The sequence below is a fragment of the Panthera pardus genome, unplaced genomic scaffold (genome assembly GCF_024362965.1).
Source record: "Panthera pardus isolate Hobbes unplaced genomic scaffold, ASM2436296v1 HiC_scaffold_25, whole genome shotgun sequence".
NCBI classification, from domain to species: domain Eukaryota; kingdom Metazoa; phylum Chordata; class Mammalia; order Carnivora; family Felidae; genus Panthera; species Panthera pardus.
Genome location: NW_026526821.1, coordinates 5,905,254 through 5,920,198, shown reverse-complemented (window position 1 = coordinate 5,920,198; position 14,945 = coordinate 5,905,254). Strand labels below are relative to the sequence as shown.

Here is a 14,945-nt window from a genome sequence, read left to right as displayed (position 1 = left end):
GCCATGGGCCGACGGGTTCGAAGCAAAGGCTCTCAAATCAGTTTCTAACTTTGAGGAAAGGTACCCTACACCAGTGGTTCTCCACTGGGGGCAACTCCCCCCCCCCACACACACACACGGGGGACAATGGCAACGTCTGGACACAAAACGCCTCGGGGTGCAGTGCCACGGGTACCTGGCAGGGAGGAGCCAGGGCCTGCCCAACACCCTGTTAACACGCAGGGCACCTCTCACCACAGAGCGCCGTCTGGCTAAAAATCGAAGAGTGCCAAGACTGGGAAACCCTGCCCTACATCCACCCAAAGAAGGCACCGCCCAGTTCCCAGGGCGTCTGGGCCACGAGAGGTTTCTGGACCCCCTTTCCCATCCCCCCCTCCCCCAAGTATATTAAGACAATGAGGAGCCCAGGGTTCGAGTAGGTATAAGGCAAGTAGCTTCATTTATTGTTTCCTCCTAAAGGAAATGACCAACCGGTGCCTCTACCCTATAAACATTTACTAGCCCTGGAAGGTTCTGAGGCCCCACTGCCATTTTTAAGGGCTTCTCTCTCAACAAACGTTAGGTCAAGTCAATCAGAAAAGGGAACCTGAGAAAGGGGAAGGTGGTGGGGGCGGGGGGTGCGTTTTACAAAGTTCAGGACCAGGAGGAACGCTGAGAGACCTAACATGACCCCCCCCAACCCTGTCTCTCGCGCTCATAAACGAATGTCTGCTGCACATTGGGCATCTTATGAACGGGGGCAGAAAGAGTTTTAAAGGTCTCAGGGCACAGCTGCACAGGCTTTTCATTTGCCAGCTGAGTCCCTGTCGCGCTAGTGGGTCTGTGGATTGATTAGTTATTGGCCCTTGGGGCATGATACCCCGAACATTCTCTTAAGACCGGCTCTCTGGGAGGGTTTCCCCGAGTCCTTGGGGCCTGGAAAAAAAAAATGTAATCAACAAAGATCGCAGAGCAAAGTGTAACAGAAAGAAAACTTGACAGGAACCGTTGGAGTTTACTTGAAATTTCTCCCCAATCGCATTCCTTCCCTGCCTCCCGAGAGGCAGCTGCTGGGAGTGCCCCTGGTGTGACCTCATACGTATGGACCCACAGACGACACATAGTATGACCTGGTGCCCCCTCCTGAGTGTGTGTGGTTCGACACAGTGTCCAATGGTTATACCTTTAAACATCTTCCCGCAACTTGCTTTTTTCCCTCCTGACATCATTCTGAATCTGTATTGCTACATAAGAAAGAAGACCTTCCGTTCCCTTCTGGTTGATTACAAATTTATAAATAAACGGATTGCAGATTTATTTCTCCAATCTCCTGCTCGTGGACATTTAGGCATTTGGTGATTCTAGTCTTCTCTAGAGTGTCTTGAGGTATTGCTATTAAAATACCAATCTCTAGGGGCGCTTGGGTGGCTCAGCTGGTCGGGCATCTGACTCTTGGTTTCGGCTCAGGTCACGGTCTCATGGTTTGTGGGTTCAAGCCCTGCGTGGGGCTCTGTGCTGGCAGTGTGGAGCCTGCTTCGGATTCTCTCTTTCCCTCTTTCTCTGTCCCTCCCCCGCTCATGCTGTGTCTATCTCTCTCAAACAAATAACCTTAAAAAATTTTTTATTTTTAACTTTTTAATGTTTATTTTCGAGAGAGAGACAGAGACAGAGACAGAGCATGAGCGGGGGAGGGATAGAGCCAGAGGGAGACACAGAATTATTGAAAGCAGGCTCCAGGGGTGCCTGGGTGGCTCAGTCGGTTAAGCGTCCGACTTCGGCTCAGGTCATGATCTCGCGGTGCGTGAGTTCGAGCCCCACGTCGGGCTCTGTGCTGATGGCTCAGAGCCTGGAGCCTGTTTCAGATTCTGTGTCTCCCTCTCTCTCTGACCCTCCCCCGTTCATGCTCTCTCTCTGTCTCAAAAAAAAATAAACATTAAAAAAAAATTTTTTTTTTAAATAAAAATAAAAAAAAAAGAAAGCAGGCTCCAGGCTCCGAGCTGTCAGCACAGAGCCCGACACGGGGCTCGAACTCACAGACCGCAAGATCATGACCCGATCAGACACTTAACCAACTGAGTCACCCAGGCGCCCCCCCCCCCACCCCCCGCCACCAAAAAAATTTTTAAATACCCATCTTTAGTTGCCTCTGGAATTTCACCATCCAAGGGGAGTGGGGTGCATGTAGGAGCCCCGGTACACGGCACTCGGGACCCTCCACCCTGGCAGTTTGTTTGAGGTCCCAGAGAGGGAGGTGGGAGTTATCATAAGCAGGATAGATGATGACAGAAAAAGGTATGCACCAAACCACAAAGTTAAGGTCAAGGGCTCAGCGTGTTTCGGTGGCCCAACACCACTCCCCTTGCGTGTCCCCCAGCCCCGTTCACATACCTCCATGGGCCGAGGAGAAAAGAGTACACTGCTTTACGTTCAACCCCACAGCTTTCTAGCGACGCAAGTTGGGGCCCCTTTACCTTCCTGCTCCCTAATAAAAGGGGAACGACTCGTTTTGCAGAACGTTGAGAGAATTAAATGAGAAGCCCGATAAAGAGGGGTGTAAGAGCCCCACGGCTGCTACAAAACGATGGTGTCCTTTATCACTAGGATTTATTTCAGTGGCGTATTTAGCTGACGAAGGACTCTCTGAATTCAGTCCCTACATTCAGCCCTGCAAGATCCCACCCAGACTACAGGAAGTGGCCCTGAGGCCCAGGCAGAAAAGGCAGCACCCCCACTCGGGGCAAGACTTCGTGACAGAGTCATACCCTGCACAAGCCAGACAAGCGCCAGCCAGGACCAGAATCAGGCTCCTGATTCTCTGGGTCGGGAACCAGACGGAGGCTGGAGCGTGCTTTTGCTGAAAGACAAGTCCTAAAGAGGTCAGTCGTTTTACAAGTGGGAAGAGAGAGGAGAAGTGGTTCTTCTTGTTGAACCATGTCAATACCTCAGTGATGCAGAAACTTCTAGAAACACTGGTCTCCACAATGGGGTGCAAGCACTTGGGGGAGGCTGGAGGGACCCACCGGGATGTGGGGAAAATATTCCAATCATAATTAAGTACATTTTAAGGACCGATGGACGTCAGGGAAGGTGGAAATTTACTAGCCAAGCTTTGATAAAAATCTCTGCGTAACTGGTGGAGGAGATAAAAAGCGAGGATCTTGGGGTGCCTGGGGGGCTCAGTCGGTTAGGCGTCTGACTCAGGCTCAGGTCATGATCTCACGGTTCGTGGGTTTGAGCCCCATATGGGACTCTGTGCGGACAGCTCGGAGCCTGGAGCCTGCTTTGGATTCTGTGTCTCCTCCTCTCTCTGCCCTTCCCCCACTCATACTCTGTCTCTGTCTCAAAAATAAATAAAAACACTTCAGATTCTGTGTCTCCCTCTCTCTCTGCCCCTCTGCTGTTCACGCTCTGTCTCTCTCTGTCTCAAAAATAAATAAAAACATTTAAAAAACATTTTTTAAATCTTTTTTTAATGTTTATTTTCTTCTGAGACAGAGAGAGACAGAGCATGAGCAGAGAAGGGGCAGAGAGAGAGGGAGAGAGAGAATCCCAAGCAGTCTCCCCACTGTCGGCTCCATGCCCAAACACAGGGTTCAAACTCACACACCATGAGATCATGACCTGAGCCGAAACCAAGAGGCAGACACTGAACTGACTGAGCCACCCAGGCGTCCCTAAAGCTCACCATTTTAGCCATTTCAATTTTTTTTTAATGTTTATTTATCTTTTAAGGAGAGAGAGCGAGTGGCAGAGGGGCAGAGAGAGAGGGAGACACAGAATCGGAAGCAGGCTCCAGCCCCGAGCTGTCAGCACAGAGCCCGACGTGGGGCTCGAACTCACGGACCGTGAGATCGTGACCTGAGCCGAAGTCGGACGCTCCACCGACTGAGCCACCCAGGCGCCCCTAAAAAACTTTTTTTTTTTTAAATACAAAGTGAGGATCGTGTTTCAGCCAACAGTTCCTCTCTTCCACTGCCATATTCTTCCTGGGAGAAAGCCTTCCCACCATAGTACAGCACTTCCCAGGTTCCTTCTGGTGCTCCCCTTTCCAAGCTGGGGTTCTAGGTTCCCCGCCCACCTTGGGTCAGCTGTGGCCACGTGACCAGCTCTGACCAATGAGATGTGAGAAGTGGGGCATTCACTTGTCAAAGCCCAGGCACGATTCACAGAGCCTTTCCCTCCGACTTGGCAACAGGTGACACCGGACAGGGTTCAGCCCCATCAGCCAGGGGACCTGCGCCCCCTGCCAACCCGGCCAAGGCGCGGAGCCCCTACCAAGCCACAATGGAGCCAAACTTAATACAAGAGAACAACAAACCTCTGTGGGTTTAGCCTACCAAGACTGCGGTCTCTGTTATCATGTGATAACTGCACTTATGCTGATTAGGCAAATGGAGGGCCAAAATAATAAAAATGTAGGACCAGGCCTTTAGCTCGCTGATCCCGAACTGCTGGGCCACGATTCTGAAAGCCATCAAGTTCTATCGCACAACATGAACTCACCCGTGAGAGCAAAATTAGGTGAAGGTGTCTCGTTAAATAAAAGTGCAATTTTGTATTAATTAATAATGATCAATTAGTTAAAATGTGTATCAATTAACATCAGAATTTTGCATTGTTTTTACCTTTAGGGTCTTCTTTCTTTTTGTTTTTTTTTTAAACACATTTATTATTGAGAGACAGAGAGAGACAGAGTGCAAGCAGGGGAGGGGCAGAGAGAGAGGGAGACACAGAATCGGAAGCAGGCTCCGGGCTCTGAGCTGTCAGCACAGAGCCCGACGCGGGGCTTGAACCCAGGAACCACGAGATCATGACCTGAGCCCAAGTCAGACGCTCAACCGACTGAGCCACCGAGGCGCCCCATGTTTTTACCTTTAGTGCCTTCCTCCTTAAATTTATATTTTAGATATGTTTTATAAGGTAAAAAAAAAAAGAAAAGAAAAAAAAACTAAAACAGTAGGATTTCTTTTTTTTTAATATTTATTTGGGGGGAGAGTGCAAGCTGGGGAGGGGCAGAGGGCGGGGAGCAGGGGATCCAAAGTGGGCTGTGCACACAGGCTGACAGCAGCTAGCCAGATGTGGGGTTCTAACTCACAAACCAGGAGATGACGACCTGAGCCCAAGTCGGAGGCTCAAACGACTGCGCCACCCGGGCGCCCCCAATAGGACTTAGTTCTAATTAGGGCCTCGACCCAGAAATTTACAAGTGGGGAGGCAGAAGCAAAAAAAAAAAATTCAGAAGCCGCTGCCTTAGAACATCTTCAACTCATTCATGCATACAAGCAGCCAATATCTGATCACCTCCTGTGCCATGAGAATTTGGCAAGACAGTGCAAGAACAAAATAGTAAGACTGTCTGAAAAAACGGTCAAGAAAAGAGTCCTTTATCAAAGGCCAAACACAAGTCATTGAAACCGCAGAATAACTTGCTTGCCTCTGTTGGCCGCCTTAAATTGTCGGGGCAGATGAGCACCGGGACCATTACAGAACCAGTCTAAGCTGACTGTCACGCTAAGTGTTTAGATTTTTTTTTTTTTTCCAAACTACATAAAAGCAAGAGAGAGGCTGGCATGACAAGACAGCACAGGCCTAACTCCAGTGCTTAAAAAACATGCGAGTCCTCGATTTTGGAAACAGTGCAAGTTTTTATTCACAGCCAAATTTAATTAAGCCAGACAACAAAAGATTGGAACTTGAAAGCCACTCTGGGGAGATAAAGATGGGAAAGAATAACACGTGACCTCAAAGATGCAGGGAAACCTAATACTCACTAAGTCAGATTTTTCGAGCAGTGTAGAAAGAGCTGAAGGGAATTTACGGGAAGCCTCGAGTGATTAAGCCCACCCCTCGTCTCGGGCCCTGGAGACGTTCTCTTTCGTCCCAGGGTCTCCAGAGGCTTCTAAACGCACTGAATCCACACAGGGCTTTGTTGCAGCCTAACCCCCAGCCGGGGGAGTGGGGGAGAGCCTCGCACCTGCTCCAATAAAGAGTGGGGAGGCTGTGCTGTTCTGTTAATGAATGCTTTGGGCTTGTCGCTCCCTTGAAGGAAAAGACAATTTGTACTTTGACCATCTTCCAGAAGGGGTGGGAAGAAATAGTTCAGTGCTGGGCTTTTTTTTTTTTTTTAATTAAAACTTTTTATTTTGGAATAATTTTTGACTTAGAGAAAAGTTGCACAGAGAGTACAGAGAGTTCCCATATACCTTCACCCAAGTTTTAGTTTCCCTGGAAATAAAATGTTTAAATAGCCATAGATGCTAAAAGCAAGAGAAATAGTCAGCATTATGCTCTGTTTATCCTCAAAGAAGTTTGGTGTGCTCATTCAAATTTCATTGATCTCGGAAAGAAGGAAATCGTGTGTGTGCGAACACACACACATTTGGGGGGCCATTTTCTTGCTATCTTTAAAATAACATGGGTGGCTTAACCTAAATATTTTAAGTACTAAAAAACTCATATGGGGGGGTGGCGCCTGGGGGGGCTCAGTCAGTTGAGCGTCCGACTTCGGCTCAGGTCACCATCTCGCGGTTTGTGAGTTCGAGCCCCGCGTCGGGCTCTGGGCTGACGGCTCGGAGCCTGGAGCCTGCTTCGGATTCTGTGTCTCCCTCTCTCTCCGCGCCTCCCCCACTGATGTTCTCTCTCTCTCTCTCTCAAAAATAAATAAACGTGAAGAAATAAATTTTTTTAAAAACCTCACCTCGAGACCAATATAGCAAAATGAGTAGCGCTGTGGCCACCACAAAAACGAGAGCCACCGTTTCGTGCACACCTACTGTCTGCCAGGCTCTACACGTGTGTGATAGGGTTGTGCCTTCGCGAGGATCTGTGAAGGAGGGGATCGTTACCCAGCTTTACAAAACGAGGACACGAACTCAGAGATGTTAAGGAACTTGTTCAAGGTCACACAGCAACCAGAGAGGAAACAGACACATGGGTTTAAGCTGTGTCTAAAGAGAAATCGCGGCGGATGCCTTTCCGTTCTCCCTTGCCAAGTCACACCCTCGGCTGTCACCGAGAACTTCCGTTACAAGGCAGTGAAGCCCCCCAACCCCCCACTCCATATATCACCCAGAATTAGCTGCAAAGTGTCAGGAAACTTGGCCAGGCAGCCCCAAGCATCAGCAAGGGCTGGAGACCTTCACCGTGAAGCCCTTTATAGAAAGCTGCAGTTGGAAGCCCCCTCTCCCGCAAGGGAACAAATTAACATTGGCATTCCAAACACAGGAAAGGAAGGAAATTGGAAACACAGTTTATACTTGGCCAGCCCTTTGAAACACTGTACCATGCTACCGACATCAATTAATGGAAAGCAGGGCTGGGCTGAGAGGCTCTGGTTTGCAAATGCATTAACACACGTTAAACATGTTTGTACAGGAACCGGATTATAAGCACCCTGGCTCCAAAACAATAAAGCAATTACCCTAAAACTGGTGCTCAGAGTTGTCATTAATTCAATCCACTCCACTCGGATCAGCAAAGGCTTTGCGCGGCTCCCAACAATGCCTTCTGCTACAAATGTTGAAAGGCCGCATCGCACATGCTGCTCTGAGTTTCACATAAGTAAGTGTCAAACTCTTGCGCTCCTGATGTCCTCCCCCCCACCCCCCAGATCATAAACACTCCCCTCTGGCGAGGGGAAGAACACGCGGCGGCCGGCCCCCGGTGTTCACCCACCGCGTCATTCCCCGTTGGGTTCAAGCAATCTTTCGGGGGGGGGGGGGGGGGAGGTCAACTATGAAATATATGAAAAAATATCTGTTCCATATTAAGAAATACCAAGTCACATTTTTGTCAGATATTATTTGTCAAATGCCAGTTGCTGCAAAACCCAGAATTCAACTGCAGCTGAACACACAGCTAATACCAAATGGTTCACATAATAGCCGTGATCATACACGGGATCGTTTGCAGCGAAAGAACCCCCCCCCCCCTTCCTCTATAAACTGTTTCAGGAATTGGAAAGAAAAGCATCTGAAGCTCTGGAATAAATAAAGTACTGTGCCTTGAGCTGCCCCGTACAAAAGACCCAGCATGCTGGGAGCAAGGACGCAAAACAACCAGAAAGGCAAGTGCCCGCTGAACAGCTTTGTAAGAATGCTCACGAGGAAAGATTTTAGATGACGCACGGGTCAAGCTCACCAGTTCTGGCTCACCGGGTAAGAACCGGCCAAATGCTTCAAAGACCAGCTTCCCCGGGCACCCGCACCCACGGCAGCTCCCACCTGCACGCGCGACGTCCAGGGTCCAGGCGACCCCGCATTCCTGGGGCCGCCTCTGCCCTGCTCCCGCGCCCCGGTGACGTCACCCTGCGACTCCACGTTGCTCTGGGATCCATCAAGTCTGAGCAATTTGGGTGTGTGAAGCTAAATGTGCCATCATTTTCACCACAAATTAACAGTTTCTATGTAAATATTGGTATTTCCTCGCCCCATGAAGGCGAGAGGAGGCAAAATGGCACCGGCACATTTGATTTAAACTAATTAAAAGCAGAGGGTCATGCAATTCAATATATTGATTTTACCAGTGGGACTTAAGTCTTTTATAAGAAGTATACACAGCTGCGTTGCTCTCTCACCACCACGTTTTCACGGCATTTCTTTGCATTCCTTCTGACGATAACATGACAGGTCCCACGCATCCCTGCCTGTGCCCGAACCCCCGCGACACTGCCTGACGGCATGAAGGCAAAGTGATGCAGCAGCCTGCCAGAAACAGTGTGTCGACAGCCCCCAGCTAGGTCTGAAGAGTGACTGCAAAGAAACGAACACGGCCAGCCCTTCGGGCCCTCCATTCAAAATATCCATTTGGCAAAACGGATGGGCAGGCTGGGGAGGGTGGGGACTGCGGGAGCGTTAGGACACTGTGATGCTTGCAAGGGGCCAAATATGACCTTACCCAATAGGGAAAAAAGATATTAAAGCGATAGGGGTGATCAATCAACTTAGATGGGACTCTCCCCGGAATGAAGTCATCACTTGTCTCGGAGTTCAGCGGACATGTGATATTCGCTCACATCACAGGCATTCTGGCCGTCAGGGGATCGGACGCCAGCTGGGTTTATCTCGCAGGGGTTTGAGAGCCCTACTACGGGATGAAAGGCCCCTGATGCACAGCTCACAAGAGCTGTGTTTTGAGTTCATTTCTTTATGGGGAGATGGCGGGGAGGGGGGAGAAGGTGAGGGGTGTCGGGGCGGGAGGGGGCAGAGGGAATTTCAAGCAGGCTCCACGCTGTCAGCATACAGCCCCATGTGGGGCTTGAACCCACGAACCGTGAGATCACGACCTGGGCCGAAACCAAGTCTGCCGCTTAATCGACTGAGCCACCCAGGCGTCCCAAGAGCTGTGCTTTAGAAGCGGTTTCTTCTCTCTGGGCATTCACAGAATCGTCCCTTTGCAGTCCTGAAATCAATCTATCCGGGCCACCTCCCTCGCCCCACTCCACAACCAAAGCAGAGCCCCGGAATCAAAACCCCAAACTAGCCACAGCAGGCTGGCACCCAGGGCTCGGCCTCAACCTGCTTGGATTCCCGAAGGGCATGCAAAGAAGATCAAGAAAGTTCAAGTCCGGGGCACGTATATCCTTGGGAAAAGGGGTGGGGGGCGGGGGTGGGAGAAGATCTGTGATTTAAGAAGCAGGAAAAGGAGGTTTAAGGGGAGCGATTTCGCGAGGGTTCCGAAGCACACAGCTGTTGGTGCAGCCCTAGAGTGAGGACACCCTGCAGCAAACAAGAAAAGAAAGCTAGAAAGAAGGGGGAAAGCCTGTGTGACATCTATATTAACCTCCAGCTGCTCACCAGTGAGGGCCTGCGCTCCAAGTGCTGGAATGTGGTTCCGCCCCTTCCAAATTTTAACACAAGCCAGGTTACAGCTGCAAATGCCTCCAGCCCATGCTCCCTTCTCGAAGCACTCCCTGAAGGAAATTTTTAAACTGTAACAGAATCTTTTTCTAATGGTCTACAGTGGTAGGGCCTGTTCTTAAGGGGCAAGAGGAGAGATCGTAATGCCAAACACTTGTCAACAAAAAGGACAGCCAGATGGCATAAAGCAAAAAACTGCACAGCCTTCTTCTCCCCGCTCTTTGGCTGCGTTAACAAAAGCCACTTTGAGACGTGGAGTCCAATAATGACCGGTTTCCAGCCTTTTCTTTTTTTTAATTCAGCTCCGAAGATTCAACAAATTTGCTTCCTTCATAACCTGGGCCGGAGACGAACACCCATCATACACCCCTAATGCCAGCCGGCTTCTTTTGAAGGTTCCAAAAGGGGCCGCTTGGATTTCCCCAAAGGCAAAAAGAAAAAAAAAAAAAAAATGGTAGGGGGCTCTGGCTGGATTCGGTCTGCAGAACTCACATTGCCTGGGGACAACTTCAGAGAAGGTAGCCTGTTTTGAATTCAAAAACTTAAGTTCTACACAGAGGAATCAGGGGCTTGTTAATCCAAACCAGTTTACAAATCTCGCCATTGAACCAAAGGGGCCCAGGCTGAGATGTGAGTCTCCCTCGCAGCTCAGCTAGCGTTACACTGGGGGGGGGGGGGGGGGGGTCATCAGACAGGCTGGTCTTTGTCATAAGGTGGGGTCTGAAGTCCTCAATCTCAGCACCTGGTTTTGTTGTACATTCTCTCCCAGCTCCTTCTCTAGTTTAGACCCCACTCAGCCTGGCAAAAAGCTAGAATTCCAAGGAGAACAACCTAGACGAACAAAACCGGGTTTGGCTGCAGACACAAGAGTAATGCACTGGGTCTGCAAAAGCCTTCAGAATCCAGGCAGAGGTCTCCCTGGCATGCAGGGCAGCAGCCGTGTGGAGTGGAGGGAGGAGAGGGTGGTGGAGATCGCCAGCTTCTCCACCCACAGCCCCCCAACGTCCCCCAGGTCCCCCGCATGATACCCACTGATGGTCTGATAGGGACAAATGACATTTTCTTCTGCTTGGATAAAGTGAGACTAAACGCACCTTTAGAAAACTTGGTATGTTACAGATCAATTACGCTTTGCAACCCCGGGAAAAACCATGTGCTCCCTCTGCAAACTTAGCTTCCAGATTAGTCTCCTACAGACTCCCCTCCACCCCCAGCTGCCACCCCCAAGCCCCTCCCATGGAGAAATTCTGGAGCCTGGACAGAATGGAAGGGACCGGCGGTTTACTCCTGTGCTGTTGCTCAGCAGAAATTAAAGGCCAACCTTAAAGCATCTACAGGAGGAGTCTTGCCAAACTGCAGCCCAGGTCTTCACCCAACTAATTACCTCGAGTTTTAGGGACGGCGAGAGAAAGAAAACAAGGTCAGCGCACTCTGTTAAAAGGCACTCTGCCATCTAATTTGGAGTGATGTTCCAGAAAGCAAGACCTGAGAAAGTCAGGACTGTCCCACAAAGCCCAAAGCCAGCCCGACTGATTAAGAGGCTCAGACAAGCCGGTCTTTGTCCTTTCAAGATGAAAGAAATGGGGCTAACGGGTTGAAAGGTGTGTGTTCAGCCAGAGGAGGTGAACCACCCAGCTGTGGCCTTCCCAAACAAGTCCCAGCTCGCTCCCACCACCAGGGGAGAGCAAACAGCCCTGCCCCAAGGTTCCCAGAGGCGCTCAGTCAGCAGCCTAGTCCTTCTCTGGGGTGGGGGGAGCCCTGACCACTGAGGCTCATCCATATAAACGGGGTGCTTTTCTGCACTGGGTTTGCAAAGCCTTCCACAGAAGCCAGGGTTTACATACCCCTTTCTAGTGACCCCAGCCTAGCTCTGAGGGCCACCCCTGGGACCTGCGGCATTCACTGAGAGTCACGGGGACCCAAGAGAGCATTAGATACCATAAATCCCTCACCAGAGAAAGGGCCTTGGCTAACCCCCAGCTTCAGGATGGTTACAGAGCCCCGCTTTTATAAATATATTTGGAATTTTTCTTTAGGTTCTGGTGTAGGTCATAAATACACATTGTAAAAAAAAAAAAAAGGCACACAGACAAAAGTGCAGACAATGAAAACTCAGACCCCAGCTCCCACTCCCTAAGCCCCAGCTCCAGTGCTACCCCCCCCCCCCCATAAAATGTATTTCACGTTCATGGTATCTTCTTCCAGGGGGAACGGATGATATACAAGCACATACTAACCTCACTGATCTGCACCTTGCTTTTTTCCACCTCATACATCTTGGAGATCGTTCTAAATCAGGACATATGGAGCTGCCTCCTTCTAACAGGCTGCTTAGTATAATTTAAACTTTCTTGAAGTTATTTTGGCATCTAAACCTCCCACCCTTTTCTAGCTTGAGAGTCGCTGCACTATTTGATTTCTCGCTATTATGAGGACAGACAATGGCGACCCGGGAACTCAGGGAACCTTATCCGGTGCTGGAAGCACGAGGGTTGATCCCCGCTCCCCCCGCGCCCCCTTCCCTGCCCCGCGCCCCCAGCGGGGGGCTTCGGTATCATCTCCCTGTTGACACGGCGCCCGTGGGCGTGAGTTTGTTGTCCTGGCTCCGTTCGCGTTTTCGCAGCAAGTTACACACGTAGAATGAAATCGGCCCAGGAAACGGCGCTATCGGGGCGTGTTATCTCGGGAAGCCAAATATTTGATCATCAGTCCTACAGCGCGCTGCCGGGGGTTAGTTTGAGCAAGTCGGGCGACCGTGCGCGCTCTGATGGAGGAGCCCCCGCGCCCCCGCCGCAGCGCCAGCCGCCCGTCCCCCGGGCCATCGCGGCTCCAGGCGAGAGCTAGGTCCCCCGGGACCGCCCCCGGCAGCGTCTGCTCGGAGATCCCGCGCCACTCAATCGCCAAAACCCGCGGTTTGCGCGCCACACGTGATAAACGCCGAAAATGGATTCTGCCCGCCCGGGACCTATCATTAAATATTTAAAATAGAAAGCTCGCGATGGCACCGTTTCTTCCCCGGCTCCCGCCAGGAGAGCTGGGAGGCAAGGGGGCGCCCGGCCGCCAGGAGGGCGCCCGGAGACACTGGCGGCGCGCCGCACGCCAAGGCGGGCGCACCGCGAGGGGACAGGTAGGGCTTCACGGGGCGGGGAAGGGGGTGCGACGCCGGCGATGCCAGGTCCAGGCAGGGCTGAGAGGGGCCCCGAAAAGGCGGGAAGGCAGCTTCGCCCAACAGGGCCCTTTAAATCCAGGTAGCAGGGGCCGCGCGGGCCCGGCACGGCTCACATGACCCAGCCCCGCGCTTTGAACTGAGCCGCGGCGGGCCCGGCGCCTCCCGCCCCCCAGAGGTGCGGCCGGCCGACTTCACCCGGAGGGGGCTTCAAACCAACCCCTTCCTCCGCCAAACTCCCACGGGCCGAAGGAGCCCGGCTCGCCCTACCTGGGGCGCGCGCTGCTTGGGGTCCACGGCGGCTCGGACCCTGCGCCAGGCACTGCGGTTTTGCAAACCGCCCGGAGTGTAAAGATGGGCGGGCTGCGTGCAAAAAGGGACACCCCCCCCCCCTCCCCGTCCCAAAGTGCCTCCTGACCTAGAGGCTCACCCCCTCCCTCCTGCCCGCACTCACCGAGGTTGACGAAGCTCATGACCATGTCGGCGTCGGTGAGGAAGCGGCTATCTTGCAGGCTGGCCAGAGGGGGGCCCTGGGTACTGAAGACGGCCTTGTAGGGGTAGGAGAAGCCCTGGCCGTCGGGCCCGCCGCCCTCCTCCACCGCCATGGCGTTGTACAGGTCCAGCATGAACATGGGCGCCGAGTTGTGCTTGCCCTGGAGGTGGGGGCGCGGGCGATGGGGCAAGCCCAAGATAGAGAGGATCTCGCGCTGCATCTCCCGCCGCTCCTGGCTGCGGAGGCGCCGGTGGATGAAGCTCGAGTGCACCTCGTTGTCCAGGCTGAAGTCGGCCAGGGCGGAGCGCAGCAGGAACAGGGGCGCCCAGAGCGCCACGAAGCTGTGCGGCGCCGCGGCGCGCAGCGAGCGCACGTGCATCGCGCCGGCTCTACGCGCGACCCGGGCTCCGGGCACCCGGCACCGGGGCCCGCGCCGCCCCAGGTGGCGGAGGGGGGCAGGCGGCCGTCCACGCCGCTCGGTCACTTGCTGCAGACGGGTCCCGCTGCGCCCGCGCCGGACATGGCCCCTCCCCGGCCGGCTGCGCTCTGCTGCCCGGACCCCCGCCCCCTGCTCGGCGCCGGCCCCGGGGTCCCTCGCCCCGCACTCGCCCGGGCTCACCGCGGGGCTCGGAAACCGGCTGGAGCGAGCGAGCGAGCGAGCGAGCGAGCGAGGAGGCGGGCGCGGGTGGGAGGAGCAGCCGGCAAACCTAGGAGCCGGCAGAGCGAGCGCCGGGGAGGCAGCGAGGCGGCGGGCGAGCGAGCGCTCCTTCCTCCCGCTCCGCTCGCGCTCTCGCCCTCGGGCGGCGGCGACCCACTCTCTTCCGAACTGCGGCGCGGAGAGCGGGGGCCCCGAGTCGCTCTCCCAGCGGTGCGCGCCCTTGATCGCACGAGAGGCCGCCTCGGGAGCTCCAGACTGGTACGCGCTGGGGCCTGGGAGGAGGAGGAGGAGGACGGGCTTCCAAGGGCCCCTCCCGCGCCCGCGGCCTCCCACCTGCCCTCGGCCCCGCCCTCCCCCCAGCTGCGCCCAATGGGTTCATTCATTCCTTCTAGTGCGCTCTACAAATATTTACCGAGTGCCCACGGGGTGCCCAGCGCCGGGCCGGACGCCGCGGGGATGCGGAGGGAGGAATCCGAGCCGGCCCTGCCCTCTGGGGACGCGGAGTCCGGCCAGGGAGGAGGCCTGAGCGGGACCGGTGGGATTCTTCTCGGGCTGAGGGGGAAGAAGCGGGGGAGGGCGGGGGGGAGGGTGCGGAGGCCGCGCAGCAATCCGAGAAGGCTTCCCGGAGGAGGTGACCCCGAGTCCCTCCCTCCCCTCTGCTCCACCAGCCCCCCTCCCCCCATTTACTCCAGCCACGCTGACCCCTGTGCGCCTCCCAGCGCTTAGCGCCAGCCTTCGCTCTTGCCACCCCCCTCCGCCCGGAATTCTCTCCCTTCCCACCCTCTGTGCCTA

The 14,945-nt window shown here is 53.7% G+C and overlaps 1 protein-coding gene across 3 annotated transcripts in view; it reads right to left on the bottom strand.

Moving 5' to 3' along the window:
• The window catches only part of BMP7 (bone morphogenetic protein 7), a 163,576-nt gene extending 149,200 nt beyond the window's left edge, over positions 1-14,376 (bottom strand). Inside the window, exon 1 of one of the 3 annotated variants that reach the window (XM_019426469.2) lies at positions 13,457-14,376. In XM_019426469.2, coding sequence (XP_019282014.1) covers positions 13,457-13,874 — 418 coding nt within the window. In that variant the 5' untranslated portion in view covers positions 13,875-14,376. The remainder of the gene's footprint in view (positions 1-13,456) is intronic. The other 2 variants (XM_053890114.1, XM_019426468.2) reach the window with 2 other exon arrangements.
• Between the last annotated feature and the right edge of the window lie 569 nt (positions 14,377-14,945).